The 26,201-nt window shown below is 41.6% G+C and overlaps 1 protein-coding gene across 3 annotated transcripts in view; it reads left to right on the top strand.

Moving 5' to 3' along the window:
• Positions 1-1,808: 1,808 nt before the first annotated feature.
• TRIM24 (tripartite motif containing 24) overlaps positions 1,809-26,201 on the top strand; it is a 105,426-nt gene continuing 81,033 nt past the window's right edge. Inside the window, exon 1 of one of the 3 annotated variants that reach the window (XM_079786203.1) lies at positions 1,809-2,488. In XM_079786203.1, the coding sequence (XP_079642329.1) occupies positions 2,125-2,488 (364 nt within the window). In that variant the 5' untranslated portion in view covers positions 1,809-2,124. The remainder of the gene's footprint in view (positions 2,489-26,201) is intronic. The other 2 variants (XM_079786202.1, XM_079786201.1) reach the window with 2 other exon arrangements.

Raw genomic sequence — 26,201 nt, 5'->3', positions numbered from 1 at the left:
GTAATGGAACCGGAAACCTCGTTAGGTGTCCTGACCAGAAGGAATTGGACCTGCATCCATTTGCTGTGTGGGAGGATGCTCTAACAATTGTCCCACCTGGCCAGGCAAAGAACCAGCTTTTAAACTAGCTGCCAGTGATTCTTATGCAAACTAAGATTTAACAAACTACTAGCATACAAAATAAATAGCACTTGAGTTCATTAAAGAACTTGGCTCAACCGTGGGCACCAGGAAGGTATAAGAGGGGCATATGTAATACTTTCAACAATAAAGATTTGAAAGAAGAAAAGAAAAGAAAAAAGGAAAGGAAAGGCAAGGAAAGGCAAGGAAAGGCAAGGAAAGAAGACAAAAGAAAAAAGAAAAGAAATGACTTCACTCAAGAGGCTTATGGAAATTGGATTTAATGACCTGTTTGGAAAAGAGGCTGGTAGGAGAGGAATCTTTTGTGAAAGTAAGGTCTTGAGGGTATGCTAAGATGCCTAGAGTTTATCTGCCATTTCTTTTTCCAAAATCATTACAATTTTAACAAAACCTTTTCTGACCCCACCCCACTCATCTCAAAAGTTCCAGCACTACTTTATTTGTACTTAAACATGGCACCGCCATACAAACTTTTAAAGTCTTGTGTACTAGTATATAAGAAAGCTTTGTTTGGCCCACCTCGATTCTTCAAGCTCCTTAAAAGTTTGTCTATTTTTTTGAGTGAAAATGTGTGTGTAAAAGGAGGGGGAGGGAATGAAAAAGAATACTGAATTTATGACTTATTGGGATATCTCTATTAATATTTACTTTTATTTCTTGCAATAATGCATATATACAATAACGACATTTGCAAACAATCTTTATATGTTTTTTTTTTTAAAGAATGAATGCCTTTTGTTTTTTCATACTTTATTGAATTTTTTACAGAGAGGAAGGGAGAGGGACAGAGAGCTAGAAACATCCATGAGAGAGAAACATCGACCAGTTGCCTCCTGCACACCCCCTACCGGGGATGTGCCCGCAACCATTGTACATGCCCTTGACCAGAATCGAACCCGGGACCCCTCAGTCCGCAGACCGAAGCTCTATCCACTGAGCCAAACCGGTTTCGGCACAATCTTTATATCTTAATTCCTTGGAAAATGATCCATTTTTACTCACTTAAAAAGCAAATCATTGACTTGAAAAATTAATTTCTTTTTCAGTGGCGAAATTCTTCAAAAATTTCTTACTTGTAAGAGAAGCTTCCCCTTATTCATGTTCCATCACTCATCATATAGATTAGTGCATTCAGGTGGCAAAACCCATGCTGCTTCCACATGTTTTTCCCACATTTTCCATGTTTAAAATCCATTCCTTATTCGCTCTTCACTATCTCCACTTGGTCATCCTTGGACCTGACCCTCCCACCATACTCACTCTTCCTACAGGACCCCGTCTCCAGTAATAAAACCAGTTTTGAAAGCAGTCAATTAACTCCTAGACGCGGTTGAAGCTCCACCCTGTAGGAGGACCCAACACAGGCGGGTTGGATTAGGCGGCGGCCGCGAACAAATAAACCCTTAATCTTTTCAGAGGAGCTGCACGCACACGAAGGCCCAATCACAGGCCGCGGCTCCAGAGTCCTGAGGGGCGGGGCTGGACGGGCGCCCGCCCACCGCCCAGCCTCCCGCTGCGCCGTCGGAGCCTCGCGGGCTAAGGGAGGCCCCGCCCTCTGGCCAGGCGCGGCGGCTATTGGACGAGGCGCTGCCAGCCGTTGTTTCAGTTGCTGGGAGAGAGGGCGGGGGCGGGGGCGGGACCGAAGTGGGCTTGGGCCCCAGAGAAAAGCGGGGAGGCTCGGCCGGGCTGGGCGGGCTTGTTGAGCTCCCCGGCCATTGGCGAAGCGGATGGAGCGCAGCCTCCCTGGTGCGAGGAACCGTCCCCGCTGACAGAACCCCCTTTCCAGGCCGCGCTACCCGGGAGGCGGATCCCCGGTTCCCGAGAAGGCTTCCTCCGCCCTCCTTCCCTCCCTCCTTCTCCCGCGGGCCACCCGAGCGGCCTGTGAGGAGGAGGAGGAGGTCGTCGGCAGCCGCGGCGGCGGCGGCGGGCGGAGACCGCGCTCCCCCTTCCCCGGCGGCGGCGGCGGCGGCGGGGGGCAGGACAATGGAGGTGGCTGTGGAGAAGGCGGCGACGGCGGCCGCGGCGGCTTCGGCGGCCGCCGCCGGGGGACCCTCGGCGGCGCCGAGCGGAGAGAACGAGGCCGAGAGTCGGCAGGGCCCGGACTCGGAGCGCGGAGGCGAGGCGGCCCGGCTCAACCTGTTGGACACTTGCGCCGTGTGCCACCAGAACATCCAGAGCCGGGCGCCCAAGCTGCTGCCCTGCCTGCACTCCTTCTGCCAGCGCTGCCTGCCCGCGCCGCAGCGCTACCTCATGCTGCCGGCGCCCATGCTGGGCTCGGCCGAGACCCCGCCGCTGCTCCCGGGCCCCGGCTCGCCGGTCGGCGGCTCCTCGCCGTTCGCCACCCAAGGTGAGAGGCGGGCGCCCCTGCGCGGCGGGACCCGCTGTCATGTCGCCGAGCGGGGTGCGCGGCGGGGGAAGGGCGGGGAAGCGGGTCTGTGTTGGCGGCGGTGACACGGAGGGCCCGCACGCCCCGCGAGCAACTTCCACGGGCGGGCGCCGGGGACTTGGCGGCGCTCCTGCCGCTGCTCGGCCCCTCGGCAGCCTCCTCCGGGAGAGCCGCACTTTTGGAAAATCTCTGTCGGAGTCGGCTGTTGTCTGGGTCTCGGAGTCTTTGCCAACTGCATCTCGTTAACGGCTACCCTCTGCTCCCCAAAGCTTTGTCCAGGTGCATGTGATCCTAATCACCTCGCCTAGACCCACTCGTGTGTGTGTGTGTGTGTGTGTGTGTGTGTGTGTGTTGGAGGAGGGAAGGAGGGATGAGGATCAAGTGATGGTGACTTTCTTTGATGGTTGATTACAGATCAGATGTTGTCTGTTCTCTGTCTTGCATGTTTCGAGTTCTTTACCTTAATGAGAACCCAGTTCTCTCTCTGCGGTGGACAAAGGAACTATGAGACAGTGTTTTCTTGTCTTTTATCTTTCCAAGATTTTATTTTGAGTCGGTAAAGGGTAAAGAGAAATACAACAAAGTGATTCGGGGGTGCAGGATTTTCTTGTATTTTGTAGACAACAGCTGGAAATGTTGACGCTTCTGTTCTCTTTGTGGTGGTTGTTACTGTCTAGTTGAGAGTTTTGACAGGTGGCTCCCATTGCTAGCTTGAAAAGGTTGGAAACATTTAAAGTTAAAGTGAGTACAGTCATTATTTGTTTCTAGTAGGATACTTGAGATTTTTCAATTTTAATATTGCAAATACTTGAGCGCCTTATTTAAAAAAATACAAAGTAACTGAAAAGGGGGAATTCATTTTTAATTTGAGGTGAAATGCTAATTAAGTAATTGAGCTAGGTCAAGGAATATATAAAATTAATGTTTTAAATAGATCATAGTGTTAGACTCCTCATTTAATTATATGCTAGAAACAGTATCTGGTTGAGGGAGACAATTTTCTGTTTCTGCAGATCCTGCCCGCAGAGTGACTGCCCTTTGTTTCTATTTTAAAAGGATGTTTGTATAAGGAACAGCCTTAGAAGATGGTGTCTTCCATCAGAGCAAAGCGCAGGCATGCATATGGTCCAGTATAATAAAGATAAATGTGTCTCCCTTTGGAGTAAAAGGCTTGCTTACTGGTCCTCATAAAGATTAGGGTTCCCAGAGAGAAAAAAAGAAAAGAGAAAAAAAAAAAAGATTTGGGTTCCCACAGCATAGATTTTTCTCATGTAACACAACCCCATTGCCTGTGTCTACTGGTCCTCTTCATTTTGCTTGGTGGGAACTGGGATTCAGAACCAGTGCAAAATGTTGGTGCTTTGTCTTATATAATTATTGTAAGTAAAATACTGCCTTTTGCCTGTGACCTGAATCTCATGTCTTCTACCAGTATCCACGGTAAGCTACTTTGTTAGCTTGTAAGTAGAGTAAAATATCAGTCTTCACACTAGTTTGCTCAGATGTGGCCCACCTGTTGGAAAGTTAGTACAGGTGAAACTGAAATCTTAGTTATTAAATTTTTTCTTTTTTCTTTTTTTTAATATATATTATATTGATTTTTTTTTTACAGAGAGGAAGGGAGAGGGATAGAGAGTTAGAAACATTGATGAGAGGGAAACATCCCATCAGCTGCCTCCTGCACATCCCCCACTGGGGATGCGCCCGCAACCAAGGTACATGGCCCTGACCGGAACCGAACCCGGGACCCTTCAGTCCGCAGGCCCATGCTCAATCCACTGAGCCAAACCGGTCAGGGCAGTTCTTAAATTTTTTAAGACACATTTTAAGGTTTCTTTCATTTTTTAAATGGTTAAACAGGCCAGTAGTCAATTAAGACCTGAATTTTGCATAATTCTAGGATTAAGATGTATTACGTGCCTGGCCATGACATTCAGACCTGAATGAATGAGAACATGGGTAATAAAAGTACTGATTCTCAATTCTGAGACAAGTTTGAATTTCATTTCTCAGAATTCTCTATGTAATTCCAGTCTCCAAGTATTTTTTACCTTTGTGCTTGTATTATATGCAAGTGTTCAAGGAAGGCATTTAAATTTAAAGATAAATGTTTTTGGTTTTATACTAAGCAAAGGCTTTAACAAATGATACTTTTGAGGTGTATACCTCTAAAAAAAAGTTAGGGTTATCTTCAATAAATTAAAAATATTATCCTGAATCTTACTGACTTGAATGCTTTCCTTTTTACTTCCTTTAAAACTTATTTTAATACAATACATTTTAGAACTAAATAAATAGGGTTCATTTGATGAACTTTAAAAAAAATTTCTTGATTTCAGAGAGGAAGGGAGAGGGAGAGAGAGAAACATCAATGATGAGATAATTATTGATTGGCTGCCTCCTGCACATCCCCTCCTGGGGATTGAGCCCGCAACCCGGACATGTGCCCCCACCTGGAATCAAACTGACCTTCTGGTTCATGCTTTGACGCTCAACCGGCTGGACCATTTGATGAACTCTTAATGAACCTTCATATACACACACACACACACACACACACACACTAGAGGCCCGGTGCACAAAATTCGTGTAGGGGAGGGTCCCCCTCAACTGCCTTCCCCTGCAGGCCTGGTCCCTCCCAACTGCCCTCCCCTGCTGGTCTGATCACCCACAACTGCTCTCCCCTGCCAGCCATCTTGTGTCCACATGGGGGTGGTCGTCTTTGTGTGTTGGAGTGATGGTCAATTTGCATATTACTCTTATTAGATAGGAGACATATTGATTTCAAAGAGTAAGGGAGAGGGAGAGAAAGCTAGAAACATCAATGATGAGAGAGAATCACCGACAGGCTGCCTACTGCATGCCCCCCTCCCCACACTGGGGATCAAGCCTGCAACCTGGGCAAATGCCCTGACCGGCAATCAAACCGGTGACCTCCTGGTTCCTGGGTCGCCACTCAATCGCTGAGCCACACCCGGCCGGGATTAATGAACCTTCTTAATGAAGATTCTTTTAATTAAGTTGTGGGTACAGGCACCATGGATCAAACTACAATACATGGAGGAGCTAAGCAGGTAATTGAGATGGAGAATTGTGAGCCAGCAAATAGGGAATGGTGGGGGAGTGGGAGGTGGCAAATTCTACTTAGCTCCAGCAGATTGTCATGTGAGAATGCAGGGCCAGTGTTGAAGGATCTTTTTTTTTTTCTTTAACAAGAAGTCTGAGGTCTGAATTTTGTGTAAAGTTTCTCTAGTATTATATATTGGCAGGTAATTAAGAAAAAAATGGCATACCCACACAGGCCCTTTCTGTAGGCCGCATAACATGTTCCAGTTACACTCTTAGCTTTTAGATTTAGATAGGGGTTTTCAAATATTAGCTACTAGAATCACCTGGTACACTTGTTAAAATTTGGATTTCAAGGCCCCTCTCCCCAGGGAGTCCAATTTGGCATAGTTTTAGAATTCCAGAGTATAATATAAAACCCTAGAGTTTCCTTAGATCAAAATATAATTGATCATAAGGATTCTATAGAAAATTATGACCAAAATTTAGGTGTAGAGTAGTAATTCTCAATACTATCAGGCCTACTTTCCTTTTCTTTTTTAAAGTTCCTTTGTTTTTCCTCACCTGAGGATATTTTTCCATTGATTTTTAGGGAGAGTGGAAGAGAGAGGGAAAGACAGAAACATCGATGTACTAGTAAGTGAAACATTGTTTGGTTGCCTCCTGCAAGCACTCTGACCAGGGCAGGGACCAGGGAGGAGTCTGCAACTGAGGTACTTGCCCTTGACCGGAATCGAACCCGGGACGTTTTGATCCGCAGGCCAATGCTCTATCCATTGAGCCAAACCGGCTAGGGCTACTTTCCTTTTCTGTTAACTTTTTGGTGCTCCCAATGTTATCCTAAATGAAATTTATAGAAAATAAGTTCTTCCTAACACATTTTTCATAGTCAAAACATAATACTTTACCTTTTAAAAAAGAAATGTTATAATTTAAAAAGTATTGCAGCCCAGCCTGTGTTGCTCACTGGTTGAGCATTGACCTATGAACCAGGATATCACCATCTGATTCCCTTCAGTCAGGGTACATGCTGGTGCTGGATCCCCAGTAGGGTCCATGCAAGAAGCAGCCAATCAGTGATTCTCATTGATGTTTCTCTCTCCCTCTCTGAAATCAATAAAAACACTTTTTAAAGTATAATTTATAAGTGCTCAGAAGTGCTTGAAAGGGGTCACATTATTTGTCCAGGGAGTGTGAAATATAAGAATCCATCAGTTTCCTTAGACTACTTTACTAACTGGCTGTAAGATATATAACTCAATTCTGGGAGCTGATTTCTTTTGGTTCTTGGCAAAAAGTATAAATCATTTTTGAGTATAAAATATGAGGAAGGATTAAATAGTATTTAAGGTCGATTCATATTGTATCAGTTTTTATACACAGCAGTTCTATATACAGTATATACACTATTCACCTGTTGATGGAAATTACTACTTTTTTTCAGTTTGGGGCTTCTGTGAATATAACTTTTATAAATATTTGTGGACAGTTCTTTATGTGGATATGTTTTGTTTCCTTGGGCAAATACTTAGAGTTGGAATTTACCCTGGTTGTACCATTTTGCATTTCCTCCAGCAATGTATGAGAGTTCCAGTTGGTTCACATCCTTGGCAATTTGGATATTATTCTTTAATTTTCGCCTTCTAGTTTATGTGACGGAGTATATCAAGGTTTCAATTTTTATTTCCTTGACGAATAATGATGAGCATCTTTTCTGTGCTTATTGGCCATTCATATATCTCTTTTGGTAAAATTTAAGTCTTTTGCAGATTAAAAAAATTAGGTGGTTTGTCTTACTGAAAAGGAAAACTTGTTTACACTGCATCTTGGTCCTGTTAGATACCTTTATTGCAAGTATTTTTTCTCCCACTCCTTTTTACTTTTGAAATGGTATCTTTTGAGGAGCTGAAGTTAAATTTGGACTGGTTTATCAGGGTTTTTTTTTTTCTTTTATGTTTAGTGGTTTTCTAAAAATTCTGTGCCTACTCCAAGCTTACTAAGATTTTCTCCTATTTTTTCTTTCATTTTTATTATTTTAAAATATATTTTTATTGATTTCAGAAAGGAAGGGAGAGAGAAATAGAAACATCAGTGATGAGAGAGAATCACTGATCTGCTGCCTCCTTCACACCTCCTACTGGGGATGGAGCCTGCAACTCAGGCATGTGCCCTTGGCCAGAATCGAACCCTGGACCTTTCAGTCTGTAGGCCGATGCTTTACCCATTGAGCCATACTAGCTAGGGCTCTTTCATTATTTTTATAATTAAGCTTTTATACTTATATCTAAAATCCATTTTGAGTAACTTTTTTGTGAGGTTGTAGTGTTGAGGTTCATGTTTTTAACTGTATGTTAAAGCACCATTTACTGAAGAGTTCTTTCCCATTATATTACTTTGGCATTCTTTATGAAAAGTCATTTGAACAAATATGTATAGTTCTATTTCTGTACTCGATTCTTTTCTATTGATCTGTTCTTTCAGTACTATCTGTACATTTACGTTTTAAGTAAAATTTGAAACTGGACAGTTTTGTTCTCCTTCAAAATTGCTTTGGCTCATCAAAGTCATTTGCATTTCTTTGTAAGTTTTAGAATCAGCTTGTCAGTTTCTACACAAAAGACTGATTTTGATTGGAATTGCATTGAATTAGGGATAACAATTTGGGGAGGATGATCTTAATGTTGACTATTCTTATCCATGAACATGTTTTATCTCCCATTTATTTAGATCACTAATTTTTCTCAGCATGCTTTAGTTGTAGTAGTAGTATACAATTTTTCAGAAGTTTATTCTAAGGCATTTTATGATAATGTTTAATGTTATTGTAAATGGTGTTTTTAAATTTTCATTTCTAATTGTTGCTAGTATATTGAAATATAATCGACTTTTGTATATTGCTTGTATCCTTTATATTGCTGAATTTAATGATTAAATCTAGTAGTTTTTTGTGGATTATTTTCGTATAGTTATACTACTTTCTTGCCCTTTATAATTTTATTCCATTATTGCATTAGCTACAACCTCCCATACAATGTTGAATAGGAGTTTAATTTTAGTGCTAAATGAAAGATGATGTTATTGTCTTATTCCTGATTTTAGGAGAATATTCAGGTTGTTCACTATTAATATGTTGGCTCTGTTAGTTTTTTAATAGATGCCCAATACCAGAATTAAGAAGTTTCCTTCTAGTCCCAGTGTGCTGATGGTTTTTATCATGAATGGATAATGAATTTGGTTAAATGCATTTTCTATACAGTATCTGTTAAAATGATTGATTTTTTTTTTTTCTGTTAATGTGGAGAATTACATAGATTTCCAGATGTTAAACCATCTTGCATTCTTGGGATACACCCCTAGGCTATATAATATAGAGGTAATATGCAAATTGACTGTCATGCCCTCGCACAAGATGGCCGCCCCCATGTGGTCAAAGATGGCCACCACAAGATGGCTGGCAGGGGAGAGTAGTTGTGGGCGATCAGGCCAGCAGGGGAGGGCAGTTAGGGGTGACCAGGCAAGCAAGGGAGGGCAGATGAGGGGACCAGGCCGGCAGGGGAGGGCAGTAAAGGGCTACCAGTCCTGCAGGGGAGGGCAGTTGGGGGGGGGGGCAGGCCTGCAGGGGAGGGCAGTTGGGGGGAACCAGGCCTGCAGGGGAGGGCAGTTGGGGGCGACCATGCCTGCAGGGGAGGGCAGTTGAGGGCAATCTGGCCAGCAGGGGAAGGCAGTTGGGGGCAATCGGGCTGGCAGGGGAGCAGTTAGGTGTCGATCAGGCTGGCACGGGAGTGGTTAGGGGTGATCAGGCTGGCAGGCAGAAGCGCTTAGGGGCAGTTAGGCAGGCAGGTAGATGAGCGGTTGGGAGCCAGCAGTCTGGATTGTGAGAGGGATGTCCAACTACTGGTTTAGGGATCGGGCCTAAACTGGCAGTCAGACATCCCCCGAGGTGTCCCAGATTGGAGAGGGTGCAGGCTGGGCTGAAGGACAGCCCCGCACCTCCCCACCCCCCAGTGCACGAATTACGTGCACTGGGCCTCTAGTTTGGTCATAATGTATTATCCTTTTTGCATATGTCTGATTTGTTGATATTTTGAAAATTTTTAATGTTCATGAGGAATATTGGTGATAGAGTTTTCTTATATCTTTGTCTGATTTTGATACCCAGGTAATACTGGTCTCAAAATGTGTGAGGTGTTCTCTTTATCTCTATTTTCTGAAAGGATTTTTGTAAAATGAGTATTCTTCCTTAAATATTTGACAGGATTCAATAAGTCCATTTTAGGTTGGAGTTTTCTTTTTGGAAAGGTTTTTTATTAGGAATTCAATGTCTTTAATAGACACACAGCTATTCAGATTTTCTGTTTCTCCTTGAATTCTACTTTGGTAAATTTAAGAAATTTGTCAGATTTGTCTTAATTGTTATACTTTTTGGCATAAATTTGTTCACAATAGTTTCTTTTTTTAAATTTATTTTTATTTTTTAATTACTTTATTGATTAAGGTATCACATATTTGTCCTCAAACCCCCCTCCCCCCCATTCCCATCCCAAACCCCTCCACACACATGCCCCTACCCCCCTGTTGTCCGTGATCACTGGTTAGGCTCATATGCAAGCACACAAGTCCTTTGGTTGATCTATCTCCCTTATCCCCACCCTTCCCTCTGAGGTCTGACAGTCTGATCGATGCTGTTCTTGTTCAGTCTATGTTGTTCATCTTTTCCTCTAGATGAGTGAGCTCATGTGATACTAGGAGTACACTTATAGGAACCGAAACTGAGACAAGCAATAATGGTTATGCTGAGAGGCAAATGAATCAGTCTATAGTGAGTTTCTTTCTGGGCCAACAGTTCTTTTGGGTCCCAATTTCTATGTCCAACAGTTCTTTATGTGTACATGTCATCAATGATATTTCAGTTTTGGATGGTGGACAACACAATAGTTTCTTATCCTTTTAAGGTTTTCAGGAGCTGAATGATGCCCCCTTTATTGTTTCTATTAATTGTAATTCATGTTTACTCTTTCTTTTTGCTGCTATTATTAAGAGCTTATCAGCAGACTTTTGGCTTTTTGTTCTATTTATTGTTTGTCGCTGCTTTAAAGGTATAGTTTTTTCTTTAGCCACCTCAAATTTTGTGTTGCGTTTTTATTAATATTCCACTAAAATATTTAAAAATTTGTCATGATTTTTTTCTTTGAGCAATGGATTGCTTAGAAGTGTGTTAATTTATAGGTTAATACTAGAGGCCTGGTGCACGAAATTTGTGCACGGGGGCAGGGGGGTGTTGTGACCCTCAGCCCAGCCTGCGGCCTCTTGCAGTCCTGGACCCCTTGGGGGATGTCTGACTGCTGGCTTAAGCCTGCTCCCTGCATTGAGTGTCTGCCCCCTGGTGGTTAGTGTGCATCATAGAGACTGGTCATTCTGGTTGTTCTGCCATAACTGTTGCTTAGGCTTTTATTATATAGACTAGAGGCCCGTTGCAGGAAGATTTCCTGCAAGAATAGGGCTTCCTGCGGCCTGAGCGAAGCAGAGAAGGGAGCGAAGCCCACCGAGGCGGGCTTCCCTCCTGCTGCCGCCACCCCGCGCTTTCCCTCCCGCTGTCGCCGCCCCATGCTTTCCCTCCTACCGCCACCGCCTTGCTTTCCACTTTCCCTTCCTCTTCTACGCTGCCTTCAGTCTTCGCTCCGCACCTGCATATGCAAATTAACCAACATCTTTGTTGGGTTAATTTGCATACTTGCTCTGATTGGCTGGTGGGCTTAGCGGAGTGATGGTCAATTTGCATGTTTCTCTTTTATTAGTGTAGATTTTCTAAATAGCTTGTTCTATTACTATAAAAAATAGTGTAAGATTTAAATGGAGGGTATTTTTCCATTTTCAGATTTTTTTAGGCTAACATTGATACAGTGATTTTTATTTTTTCTTTATTGATTAAGGTATTACATATGTGTCCTGATCCCTCCATTGTCCCCCTTACCCCCGCTCATGCCCTCAACCCCCTGGTGTCTGTGTCCATTGGTTATGCTTATATGCCTGCATACAACTTCTTTGGTTGATCTCTTCCCTTTACCCCCACCCTCCCCTACCTTCCCTCTGAGGTTTGAGCATCTGATCCATGCTTCTCTGTCTCTGGATCTGTTTTTGTTCATCAGTTTATGTTGTTCATTATATTCCACAAATGAGTGAGATCATGTGATATTTATCTTTCTCTGACTGACTTATTTCGCTTAGCATAATGCTCTCCAGCTCCATCCATGCTGTTGCAAATGGTAGGAGTTCCTTTCTTTTTACAGCAGCGTAGTATTCCATTGTGTAGATGTACCACGATTTTCAGATTTTTTTTTTTAAAGAGAGTGGTAGGGAGGGGGGAGACAGAAACATCAATTGTTTGCCTCCTGCAAGTGCCCTGACCAGGGCCAAGCCTGCACACTGCAACTGTGGTTCATGCCCTTGACCAGAATTGAACCCTGGACCCTTAAGTCCACATCGTGATAATCTATCCACTGAGCCAAATCAGCTAGGGCTTTCCACCCCCCTATTAGTAATGGAGAAGAATGTTAAAATCTTCAGTCATGATTATTGATTTACCCCTATTTAACCTGGTTAGTTTTTGCTGCAGGTATTTTAAACGTTTGTCTTACTGCTTCATAACCTCCCCTTTTGAACCCTCAAATGCTCTTTATCTCATACTACTTTTTCATGAAATCTGACTACATTCTATTATTAATATAGCTACATCATTTTCTCTCTTTGTGTTTGAATAATATATTTTTCCATCCTTTTACTTTTAACCTTTATATTTGTGTCTGTTGTAAATAGTGTATAGTTGTCTAACTTTTTTGTCCAAACTGAATTTTTGCTTTTAATTGTTTAATTCATTTACATTTAAAGTAATTATTAGTATGGTTAAGTTTAATATGCATGAGTTTATTTCTTCCTGTAATCATGACCCCTTTCTCAAATTTTATTCCTTCATTTTCAAGAACATACTGTACCAGTAGTCTGCAAAACAGGTGTGTGCCACATTCTGAAGTAAAATATACTCCATTGATGTGTTGGAAAACATTAGAACTTATTTGCATAAATTAGGTTTTAAAGTACTTGGTATGTAGATTATCATGGTCATGGTCACATGAATAAGCATGTCAGATGGCTACTCTTGAGGGAGGAGTCCAAATATCTTTCTGTGAGTTAGAAATATACTCTTTTTGGCATATGCAGCACTAAGGGATACATTTGCCCTCTTAAATTAGACAATCCCTTTTGCTATACAACCTATCATCTACATTAATAAAAGAGTAAGATGCAAATTGACCATACCTTCACGATGCCTACCAGCCAATCAGGAGTGAGCATGCAAATTAACCCAACAAAGATGGTGGGTTAATTTGCATACACAGGCACCGAGCAGCCAGGGGTGGGGCGGGACGCAGGCATTCTGCACCGCCCCAGCCGTTCTGGGCCTCTGGGCAGCATGGGAAGGTGAAAAGGCAGCTCCGGCCGGAGCAAAGGCTTTGCCAGCAGCCAGGGGAAGGGAGGCCCATTCTTGCATGAATCTTCGTGCATTGGGCCTCTAGTAGTATGCATCACTGCCCTGGAGGTAATGGTATTTCTGTATTGCAGACCTCATTGTTTCACCCCCACCCCTTACCTCCAATATTGTACTAATTTCCATGTACTTATTTTTATGGATTTTAACATGTTTTTATCTAAAAGTGACAAAATATTGAAGATTATAGTATGCCATTACCAGGACCCTGGCATAAAACTCTAATCTCACTTCCTAGGGAAGTCCCATATAGAGGTCACTCAAAAAAGCCCCTCAATTTCAGTAGTATGGAAAGTCCCTAAGTTGTAGGACACATGTGCAATAAATATAGTGTTCCCAATACCAATTAATAGCATAGAGATAGTTCCATTTAAGTGTATAATCAAGGTTAGTTGCTGATGACTTGGCTTTTCCCCAGTTTAGGAATATACAGAAGGCTGAGTCAGAAAAATCAGGGCTGCTCAAATTTGATGACATCTTCATTGTTGTAGAGGAATAGATACTTGTCATTCCTGGCACCTGACGATGCAGCCAGTGGTAGATTAGCTGGCAAGGAGATCCATGTTCTGTAGAAAGCTGTAACCATTGTTGCCCATTTTGTGTTTTATTTGATCAGGTGTATGGAGTTGATATTTTCCACCAGTCTTAGTAAAAATGTGAATCTTTCAAGTCTCATTTTCTGCTAAGATAAAGATAATGCTACATAATTTTACAAGTATAACAACAGAGTGCAGAACTGATACTTTAGATTTATAGGCTTTGTCATTCTTATTGTGAGGTTAACAGCAATGATTATCTAACCATATCTAACAAGAACTGGCCCTAAAAGTTTTAAAATTAGCAAAACATTTTGTAATTGATTGACATTTATTAATGATGAACTATGCCTTAACTATATATTACATCTTGGACCATTAGCTGATAGTAGTATGAAGCTATCATCATTAGCAAGACATTTAAAAATTCTTATTATCTAAATTTCATTACTTAACAATGTCTTATTTTTAGATGGTTTATGTACAAGATACACACTAGTATTGTAGTATATATACATAAGTATGTATGGTACATGTTCAAATATTTGTGTTTAAAATAACACGCTAACATGTAACTATCAGCTGAGTTTCCTCAGTGTTTTTGCATGTTCATCTAGTTTTTCAAATCTTTCAGTCTGGTTGGGAGTCCGTGGATGCAAAGGGCCAACTGTATGCTTTGTTCTGTGCCATTTTATGTAGATAACTTGAGCATCTGCAGATTTTGGTATCTGCAGGGATCCTGGAACCAATTTTCCGCAGATATGTAGGGACAACTTAAGTTTTTTGGGAGTCAAGTTATATGAGGATTTCCAACTGTGCCGGGGGCAGGTGTTAGTGTTATTGTTCCAAACCCCCCCCATACTGTTCAGAGGTCAACTGTATAGTCCAAAGGTCCTCATCTCATTGTACATACAATACATTTAAAAGAAACATGTCTTAAATAGTTATTAGGAGTCATAACTACCAGAAGAACTTTATTTTACTTTGCTTATGAAGGAAGACTCTCCCTGGGATCACTTGATTGTCTATATTCAACATTAAGCATAATCAGGAAGGGAGCCCAAAGCACATGAGACTTAGTGTTTGTCTCTCTATATACTGCTACATGTTGATTTATGTTTCTTCCTGTCCTTATCAATCTTCTAGACTTGGCTTGTTTGTCATGTGCCTTGCTTTTACTAATCTTCTCAGCTCAGCTTTCCCAACCATCTTTTGGTATAAGATTCTCTTCCCACTTCTGTGACCTTTCTTTTTTGGTCTCCTTTTTTTACTTCTTTCCTTCTTTTACTCTGAAGAGTAAAGTGAGATCACCTAGGACAAACCTTCAGGAATTCTGATATGTAATGATCTACACTAATAAAAGAGAAACATGCAAATTAACCATCACTCTGCTACACCCACAAGCCATGCCCACCAGCCAATCAGGAGTGAGTATGCAAATTAACCCAACCAAGATGGCGGCCAGCCATGGAGCTGGATTAAGCAATGGAAGAAGCCAAGCTTCCCATCCGCCCTGGCCTCCGCTCAAGGCTACAAAGTTTCAATTATAGAAGATAAATAAATCCTAGATACTTGGCTTCCAGCCGGCCCTGGCCTCTGCTCAAGGAGGCGCTGAGAAAAAAAAAAAAAGAAAGGAGGGGCTGGGACCTTGGGTCACCAGGGGAAGGGGGGTGATCAGCCCAGGATGGGACGGCAGGGGCTGTTGGGGGTAAGCAAACCAGCCGGGGGGCCAGTTGGGGGTGAAAGGCCGTCAGTGGAGATCAGTTGGAGGTGATCAGGACAGTTGGGGGTGAGCAGGCTGGCAGGCAGAGTGGTTAGGGGCAATCAGGCAGGCAGGCAGGCAGGTGAGCAGCTGGAGCCAGCAGTCCTGGATTGTGAGAGGGATGTCCGACTGCCTGTTTAGGCTCAATCCCTGTAAACCGGCAGTAGGACATCCTTCGAGGGGTCCCAGATTGCCGGGCTGAGGACCCTTCCCCCCTCCCTCCCGTGCATGAATTTCGTGCACCGGGCCACTAGTTACTAGATAAGGATGAACCTTCAAAGGAGACTGAGAAAAGAGGTAGGAGAAAACCAGGAAAAAGAAGGAAGGTATTAACAAAGGCAGCAGTGCTGTTAAAACATTGAAATGTGAGCTATGGCTATGCCTTCTCCAACATGGACTGATAAAAGACCTGGCGGGAAAATTCTTCTTTGTGCATTCTGTCTCAGCCTTAGTGGTATTATAATCATACATTTTATCAGGTCTGCTATCTACCTGTGTTCTTTAGAATTCTTTCTATTTACTAGCCAGTCCTTGTTAACCCAATTGCTTGATGTAGTTAACCTTTTGCACTCAGATGTCTAGTGTGACTCAACACGGTTAGCATCGGTAGCAGCTCTTTTTATACTCTTTGAATGTATCAATAATTTGAAATATAAAAAAATCCAAATAAATAAGTTTGTATGAAAAGAAACTCCAGTTTTTTATTCTACTGCCGCGCTTTGTAAAATCTGGGGTATTTAAGAAATTAAATCCCGAGTAGAATAAAGGAATCGAGAAAAAAGCAAGCGAGTGCAAAGGGTTAATATTACTTGTGTTAGCCCTAACCAGTTTGACTCAGTGGATGGAGCATCGGCCTGCAGACTCAAGGGTCCCAGGTTCGATTCCGGTCAAGGGCATGTACCTTGGTTGCGGGCACATGCCCAGTAGGGAGTGTGCAGGAGGCAGCTGATCGATGTTTCTCTCTCATGATGTTTCTAACTCTCTATCCCTCTCCCTTCCTCTCTGTAAAAAATCAATAAAATATATATTTTTAAAATATTACTTGTGTTAAACTTTCTTTTTTCAAACTTAATGTGTGATTTCTTTCTCCTTATTGTATTCTGCTGTGCATCATTTTTGGCAAAAGTGATGTCCTTTTCAGTGCTTTACATTAAGAAACATGATCTCATTCTGTCCCATTATTGTTAGTTTTGGTTTGAATCACTTGTTTAAGGTGGTAAACTGCCAGGTTTCTCCATTCTAAAGATATTTTTTCCTCTTTGTAATTATTAGGTAACCTTCTGGGAGATTCTTTGGGGTCTGTATGAATATTCTGTTCCCAAAAACTTTAGATTGGCATCCACTGATGATTCTTGCCTTCATCAGTTATTATTGTAATGTTGCAAAATGGTGACTTTTAAAAAATTTATTCAGATTTATTCAGGAGAGCATACTGCAAAATGGTGACTTTTCTATGCTAATTATTAGTTGTTAGTCTACTGTATGGGTGACATTTTTCTTTTCCATTTGTCTATCATTACAGATTCATTAAATTTTTAAGTTTAATGTTGTAATCCATTTCTTGTATTATTTTGTTAATCAAATTCTTCCCATTTGGGCAGTATGAACCCTTTCAAGTTGATATCTTGTTCGTTGACACCCCCCTACTGTTTTTGAGCACTTCTTATTTTTTGAAAAAATGGAGTTTCTAGTTTCATCTTGTATTTGTTCTGCACAGCTTGATCATTTCTTCAAGGAACCCAATTCCTTATTTTAATGAAGTCCAGTTTACAAAATTTTATTTTGTGCTGTGTCTGAGAAATCTTTACACAATACAGATATTTTTCCCCTTATAGTTTCACAGTTTTAATTTTTATTTTTAGGTCTATGACCCATTTTGAGTTAATTTTTTATGTGGTATGAGGTATGGATTCAAGTTTATTTTACATACAGATATTTAATTTTCCCATCCTATTGTTAGATAGCCTATTGCATTGCCTTTGTGAAATGATCAGTTATCCATGTTCATTGGGAGGTTTGTTTCTGGGCTCTCTGGTTGTTTTTTTGTTTGTTTGTTTTTTAAATACCACTCTGAGTCTGTATATCAATGTCAAAAGGTCTTATGCCAGGAAAACAACAGGAAAGATGTTCTGCAGAGAATTCTTATGTTTAACTGTAGAACTGAATTTAATGATGGGGATAAGGGGTGACAGAGTAGTATGTACTTGTTATATGCTCTGACAATGTAGGTATAATACAATTATTCAGGAACTTAAGGAATATAGTTCAAATGAATCTTTCCTGAGGAAGCTATGAAAGAATAAATTTCAGACAACCAAGAAGAAATGTTTTAATAGAATTATTGATTGCCTTATAGAAATTTACCTGGGAATCAAAGAATATTTTACTTTATAAACGGATGCTGGGGGATGCAGTGCAGGGATGGTATGAGGAGGAAAAAGCTAATTTCTATATTGCTCATACTAGGAAGTTAAAGATAGCATCTAATGAAGAGAGGACTAAGGTTATATAAAGGTATTAGTATAAAGATAACCATTAAGACAAAAAACTAAGCCTTTCTAGATTCCAAAAGATATATGGAAGGGGCCGGAACCGGTTTGGCTCAATGGATAGAGCGTCAGCCTGCGGACTCAAGGGTCCCAGGTTCGATTCTGGTCAAGGGCATGTACCTTGGTTGCGGGCACATCCCCAGTAGGGGGTGTGCAAGAGGCAGCTGATCGATGTTTCTCTCTCATCGATGTTTCTAACTCTCTATTCCTCTCTCTTTCCTCTCTGTAAAAAATCAATAAAAAATATATTAAAAAAAAAAAGATATATGGAAGGGGGAAAAAGGGAACAAAGAAAATATGGTTAAATAATATATATATTTTCTTTATAACAGAATTGAGATCATATCAATAAATGGACTTTGGCCTATAAGAGAGAGAAAAATATTTTCGGGTAGGAGCAAAATCCAAATTTGTGCTCTATGAAGAAGATATTAGTACAAAACTGAAAGACTCAGAAAGGTGAAGAATAAGAGGTTATGCAAAGATAATACCAGAAAAATCAAATATAAAGAAAACAGGTTATTCCTTTGATGTTGCATAAAGTAGAACTCAGGCCAGAAATGATTAAAGAGGGAGACACAAATAAGACTACAAGCTGCAGTCTCAATGAAGATGTATGGATATTATTACCTCTTTGATTTTTAAAAACCATTTTAGGAGAGTCAATAAGACTTGGAAACATTAATAATATAAGACTTAAAATCTCTCTTAGTTGAAGATAGATCAAGTGGACAAAAATTTTATAAGGCTGTCGAAGACCTAAATAATACAATCAAAAGGTGGATCTCACAGTTGTGTATTACATATGAAAGAATACACCTTCTTTGCAAATGCACATGTAGCATTGAAGAAAAATGATCATTTGTTGAAATATAAAGAAAACTCCCTGAAATTTACCTCCAAAATAGATACAATGTGTTAGTTTGTTTTTACTAAAAATTAGTTTAAAAAATTCATAGCCCTGGCTGGTATGGCTGAGTTGGTTGAACATTGTCCCATGCACTGAAAGGTCACTGGTTTAATAATTCCCTGCCAGGTCACATACCCAGGTTGTGGGTTTGTTCCCCAGTTGGGATGTGTGCTGGAGGCAGCCGATCATATATATCTTTCTCTCTTTGTCTCTCTGTCTCTCTAGTCAATGAAACTTTTTTTTTTTTGAAAAGGCCCTTCCATCTGGAAACTAACAAACACATTGCCAAACAACTCTTGACTTGTGAAAATACAAACAAAATTGGTAGTTACTTGACATGAAACATCAGAATTAATAGGTTTTATCAGGGGTCAGAAAACTTTTTGAAGAAAAGGACAGATAGTAAATATTTTTTAAAAAAAAATGGTTTTATTGATTTTAGAGGAAGGGTGAGGGAGAGAGACAGAAACGTTGATGAGAGAGAGGGACTTCTATCCTGCACACCACCTACTGGGGGGATCGAGGAGCCCGTAACCCGGACATATGCCCTGACCAGGAATCAAACCAGCGACTCTCAGTGCAAGAGTTGATGCTCAACCACTGAGCTGCACAGGCAATAGTAAATATTTTTTACAGTTTGTGGACACTGTGGCCTCTGTTGCAACTTTTGAACTCTTTTCCTGTAGCATGAAAGCAGTTATAGACAATCTTATCTATATTCTATATCAGAGGTCCTCAAACTTTTTAAACAGGGGGCCAGTTCACTGTCCCTCAGACCGTTGGAGGGCCGGACTATAGTTTAAAAAAACTATGAACAAATTCCTATGCACACTGCACATATCTTATTTTGAAGTAAAAAATCAAAACGGCAAAAACACCCGCATGTGGCCCGCGGGCCGTAGTTTGAGGACACCTGTACAACCAGAACGACCAGTCGCTATGACGCGCACTGACGGACAGGGGGCAGATGCTCAACGCAGGAGCTTTCCCCTGGTGGTCAGTGCACTCCCACAGCCAACCTCCTGTGGCCGGCCAACACTCCCCCTCCCCCTTCCCCTTGTCCCTCCCCATGGCCAGCCAACCTCCCATGCTCCCTACCCTGCTAGTCCCTCCCGCAGGCCGGGAGGCCCTGATTGGCCCTGATCACTGGTCAGGCCTAGGGACCCCACCCATGTACAAATTAGTGCATCGGGCCTCTAGTACATAAATAAGTGGATATGGCTGTGTTCCAAAAAGACTTGCTTTACAAAAACAGGTGGTGTGTTGGATATGGTTCATGAACTATATATAGTTTGTCACCTCTGTGTTATAGCCAAAGCAATCATCATAAGAAAATCTGAACATCAAATGCTTATATCAGTGAAAATGAATATTAATGAATACTCAAAAAAAAAAAAGTAGAAAAACAACAAAGTAAACCAAAGAATGAAGAAGGAAAGGTAATGAATTTTAGATAACAGAAAAATAGTAAAATAAATACATCAAAATTTTGGTCCTTTGAAGTTTTTGTTTCTTTATCTCTCTTTTTGTTGTGCCACTTATTTATGCATTTATTGGTTGATTCCTGTATGTGCCCTGACTGGGAATCAAACCCGAAATCTTGGCATATTGGGAGGATGCTCTAACCACCTGGGCTATCCAGCCAGGGCCATTTGAAGTGTTTTTTTTTTTTTTTTTTAATCAAACAAACTATTAACTACCCTTTAAAAAGGAGAAGAAACCTTAAATACAGTGGGGAAGAAAAATTGATGACAAAAAGGATATTTTATAGGAAATCAGTTTGTCACAATTGACTCAAGTAAGATACTCAGCCATATTGCCAGTGGGATGCAGAGTGATAGGTCTCTGATGGAACAAAATTTGGCAACATCTGGCAAAATTGCAATTGCATTTTCTCATTGATCCAGCAATCTTCACTTTATTCCTAAAGATAGATTTGCAACAGTATAAAATTAGGTATGTGCAAAGTTGGTGAAGCATTGTTTGCAATAATGAAAAACTAGAGTGAAGAGCAATAGACAGCTAGTGGGATAAATCATAGTATAACACTGGGTGGATGTAAAAGAGAAATGAGGAAGATCTCTGTAGACTACTATAGAGAGCATTCCAAGATTTATTGAGTAAAAAAAATGGCAAGGTACAGAAGAATATGTATTACATGCCAACTTTTGTGGGAAATGGGGTGAAATTGTGTGTCTGTGTTTCTTAGATCTGTCCACTAAAAGGGCCTAAAAGCAAAAGCAACAATATCTCAGTAACAATAAAGAATAAGGAGGAGAGAGAGAAAGAAAAAAAATTATATTTTAAAAAGAAACAATAGAAAAAAATGAAAAATGGCTACCAATGGAGGTAAAAGGGAATAGAATGAATTAAGACTGTAAAATACACTTGGATAATGTAACTTGTGTATTATGGAATTGATTTTAGAACAATATAGATGTGCTATATAATAAACAAAAAAATAAAATATTAGCCCCTACTCTCCTCCACTCCCCAAGAAAAGAACAACCGTGAAATGAACATTATATATAGACAACCAGATGGTTTTTTAGCTGATTTTAAGTTACAATATTAATTGTGCATCTCTAGTATGATATATCCTAATCACAAAAAGAAATTTTATATTTCATTCAGTGGCCTATTTTTAGTGGTAATATTGGTATGGTTATTTTGAAATTAGATTTCATATGGCATAAATATGAAATAGATAGAATGACAGCTTGCCGGCAGGCTTATTAATGATTGGAGCTGAAGGAAAGAACAGATTTCAGAGTATACATGTGAGGAAACAAGTAAAATTCATAGGTTACTTGATGGTTTTGAACATAATAAAAGCTACTTTTGGAAAGTTTGGTGTTGATTCAGTGATGAATACCTAAAAACAAAGCAAATAAGTAACTTAATTACAGAGAATAAGATCATTTGAGAAAGGAAATATAATTGTAATATGCTCTGTGCCTCAGTTATGAATATTACTAAATGTTCAAATGGTTTGATTTAATGGAAAACGAATAGAAATAAATGTTAGGATGAAGAGGGACCTTATCCATCATCTTCCATTGTATGGTTGGATAGGGGACTCCATCTTAAAAATAATGTATTAGTAAAGTTAAAGAACTGTTAGAGCCCTGGCTGATGTAGCCCAATGGTTACAGCGGTGGCCCCAAGCACTGAAGGGTCGTGGGTTAGTCAAGGGCACGTACCTGAGTTGCAGGTTCAATCCCCAGCCCTAGTTGGGTGGGTGTGGGAGGCAACTCACATCGATGTCTCTGTCTCTCCCTCCATCTCCCTCCCTCCCTTCCCCTCTCTCTTTCCTCCTCTCCTCCCTTCCTCCCTATCTAAAAATCAATAGAAAAAATATCCACGGGGTAAGGATTAACAACAACAACAAAAAATGTTAGAAGTATTTTTATTAATAGGTCAAGGAAAATTATTTTGAGAGTAGAAAAAGTCTTTAAAATAATACCTATGGCAGTATTTCATTAATAAAGCTCAGCTTATTATTATAAAGTGATATTTAAACACTGAGGGGTTTTTTTTGTGGTTTTTTTTTTTAACTGAAAAGTAGAATTCTTGGTCAATAGGGTATGTGAATCTTTAACTTATTTTTACCAACCCTCATATACCCACTAGTAGGTAATGTGCATTCATATTGTTTGTTTTTTAAAAAAATATATTTTATTGATTTTTCACAGGGAGGAAGGGGAGAGGTAGAGAGAGCTAGAAACATCGATGAGAGAGAAACATCAATCAGCTGCCTCCTGCACACCCCCCACTGAGGATGTGCCCGCAACCAAGGTACATGCCCTTGACCGGAATCGAACCCGGGACCCTTGAGTCCACAGGCTGACGCTCTATCCACTGAGCCAAACCGGTCAGGGCGCATTCATATTGTTTAAGATGAGGACACTCATCAACATTTGGTGTTATCAAATCTCTAGTTTTTGGCAATCTGGTAGATGTTTCTAGTTACCTTCTTTGGATCTGATATGCTTTTTCCCAAGTACCAGTTAGGTTGAGCAATTTTCATATGCATATTGGCCACTTGGATTTCAGCTATAAGTACTTGTTCAAATCTCTTTTCCATCTTTCTGTTGGGTTATTAATTTTAATATGAGTTCTTTAATATTCTAGTTATCCTCTCCCATTCTGTTTGTCTTAACTTTTTAAAATAGGATCTTTGAACTAAACTTAGTTTTATGAATCTTCCCCTTGTGGTTAGTGCTTTAGCTTAAGAGTTTTTCCATGTCTCAAAGTAATAAAATTATTTTCCTCTATTTTCTTTTAAAAGCTGTAAGTTTTGCCCTGCACATTTAGGTTTTGGTTTCAATTGCAGTTGATTTATTTATGTGGCAATAGGTGGGAGTCTTGTTTCATTTTGTTGTTGTTATATTTTTGTTAATTCTCACCTGAGGATATTTTACCATTGATTTTTCAGAGAGTGGAAGAGACAAAGAAACACTGATGTGAGAAAGATACATTGATTGGTTGTCTCCCACACGTGCCTCAATGGAGCCTGCAACCTACGTACATACCCTTGACCAGAATGGGGACCCTTTAGTCTGCAGGGCTATGCTTTATCCACTGAGCCAAACTGGTTAGAAAGTTTCATTTTTTATCAGCTGTCCCAGCAGCATTACTGAAAATGGCCATTCTTTTTTCAATGCACGGCCATCCCTATCTGTTATTAGTTATTTATATACTAGAAGCCCGGTGCACGAAATTCGTGCACGGCGGGGGATTGTCCCTCACCCCAGCCTGTACCTTCTCCAATCTGGGACATCCCTCTCACAATCCAGGACTGCTGGCTCCCAACTGCTTGCCTGCCTGCCTTCCTGATTGCCCCTAACCGCTTCTGCCTGCCAGCCTGATCACCCCCTAACCACTCCGCTGCCAGCCTGGTTGATGCTTAACTGCTCCCCTGCCAGCCTGTTTGCCCCCAACTTCCCTCCTCTGCCGGCCTGGTCACCCCTAACTGCCCTCTCCTGCAGGGTTGATCACCTCCAACTGCCCTCCCTTGTAAGCCTGGTCCCTCTCAACTGCCCTCCCTTGCAGGCCGGCTGCCTCCCAACTGCCCTCTCCTGCTGGCCATCTTGTGGTGGCCATCTTGTGTCCACATGGGGGCAGGATCTTTAACCACATGGGGGCAGCTATATTGTGTGTTGCAGTGATGATCGATCTGTATATTACTCTTTTCTTAGATAGGATAGAGGCCTGGTGCATGGGTGGGGGCCAGCTGGTTTGCCCTGAAGGGTGTCCCGGATCAGGGTGGGGTTCCCTTGGGGCGTGGAGCGGCCTGAGCGAGGGGCCTGTGGTGGTTTGCAGGCCGGCCACGCCCCTTGGCAACCCAAGCAGAGGCCCTGGTATCTGGAATTTATTTTCCTTCTACAATTGAAACTTTGTAGCCTGGAACGGAGCCAAGCCTGCTGTTCCCTCTGGGGCGGCAGCCATCTCTGTGGCAGTTAATTCACCTTCTACAATTGAAACTTTGTAGCCTTAAGCGGGTGAGCCTGGCCAGGGTGTGCGGAAAGCTTTGCTTCCCCTGTTGCCGCCAGCAACCCTGGCCTGCTCTCTCAAGCTCCATTCTGCCGCCATTTGTTTGAATTTGTTTACCTTCTATATTTGAAACTTTGTAGCTTAAGTGGAGGCTTAGGCCTGCAACGGCTATGGAAAGCTTGGCTTGCTCTGTTACCTGGGAAACCTTGCTCACTGTGGCTGTAGCCATCTTGGATTGGGGTTAATTTGCATACTCGCCCTGATTGGCTGGTGGGCATGGTTTGGCTGGTGGGCGTGACTTATGTAGCGGAGTGATGGTTAATTTGCATATTACCATTTTATTAGAGAGGATGCAGGAGTCTATTTCTCAGCACTTAATCTCTGTTTCTCAGCCAGTTTTGATCTGTTGATCTATTTGTCACTTCTAGAATCAGTGCCACCCTCTCTCAATCACTATGTCTTTATATATTTTTTTAATCCTCACCTGAGAATATGTTTTTATTGATTTTTAAAGAGAGGAAGGGCATAGGGGGAGAGAGAAACATTGGTTGGTTGTCACGCCCCAACTATGGATCAAACAGGTAACCTAGGTATGTACCTTGACAGGGAATCGAATCAGCAAACTTTCGGTGCACAGGGCAACACCCAACCAACACATTGGCCAATCAAATGTGTTGAGCCACACTGGCCAACACAGGTTTTATTTCTGTGTTTATTAAAAATTTTTTTAAAATATAGTTTTATTGATTTTAGAGAAGGGAGAGGAAGAGAGAGAGAGAGAGTTAGAAACATCAATGATGAAAGAGAATCATTAATTAGCTGTCTCCTGCACACCCCCCATTGGGGATTGAGCCCGCAACCCGGGCATGTGCCCTGACCAGGAATCAAACCGTGACCTCCTGGTTCATAGGTTGACTCTCAACTGCTGAGCCACACCAGCTGGGTTATTTATTTTTTTAATGTTAAATATCCTATATAATAAAAGCCTAATATGCTAAGTGACCAGTCAGCTTGTTCAACCAATCTAAATGTAATATGCTAAGGCCACTCAACTGCTCGCTATGATGTGCACTGACCACCAGGGGGCAGATGCTCCAACCAGTAGGTTAGCTTGCTGCTGGGGTCCTGCTGATTGGGACTGAGCAAGATGGGCCGGACACGCCTTGGAGCCCTCCCACAGCCCCTCCCCAGCTGGCCAACCTCCCGTGTCCCTACACGGCCCCAGTTGTGCACCAGTGGGGTCCCTCAGCCTGGCCTGTGCCCTCTTGCAATCCGGGACCCTTCGGGGGATGTTGGAGAACCAGGTTTTGCCCGATCCTGCAGGCCAGGCCGAGGGACCCCACTTGTGCACGAATTCGTGCACCGGGCCTCTAGTATACTGTATTGTTTTGATAGCTTATTATTCATCCCATTGGTGAGGGAGAGATTCCTACCCTAGGAATGGCCTAACACAACACCCAACACTGGACAGATGAGATTGACAGCAGTTTATTAGTCACATATACTCAAAACCCTCTTGGGGAGATCACTGAGTACCATGCAAGGCCACACAGAGGTTGCACTTGTGGCAGAGTTAGCAACCAGGTTCTGTGGGAGGCAGTCTTTATATATACTTTTATGAAAGTGGTGTGCCCCCTAGAAGATGCAATTGGTTTTTTTGAATAATTCTATAAGCTGGCAGAAAATAAAACCCGCTAGTCGGGGATAAGCAGAAACTACCTGGTCCTGTTGATAAAGGAAGGATGTTTAGTTGGGGACCTTATCTGTGGGAGTAGAGGGGAGGAGAACCCGTGGTTATGCTCTTCTTGGCTC

The sequence above is a fragment of the Cnephaeus nilssonii genome, assembly GCF_951640355.1.
Source record: "Cnephaeus nilssonii genome assembly, chromosome: 12".
Lineage (NCBI taxonomy): Eukaryota > Metazoa > Chordata > Mammalia > Chiroptera > Vespertilionidae > Cnephaeus > Cnephaeus nilssonii.
This window is presented reverse-complemented; position numbering and strand designations above follow the sequence as displayed.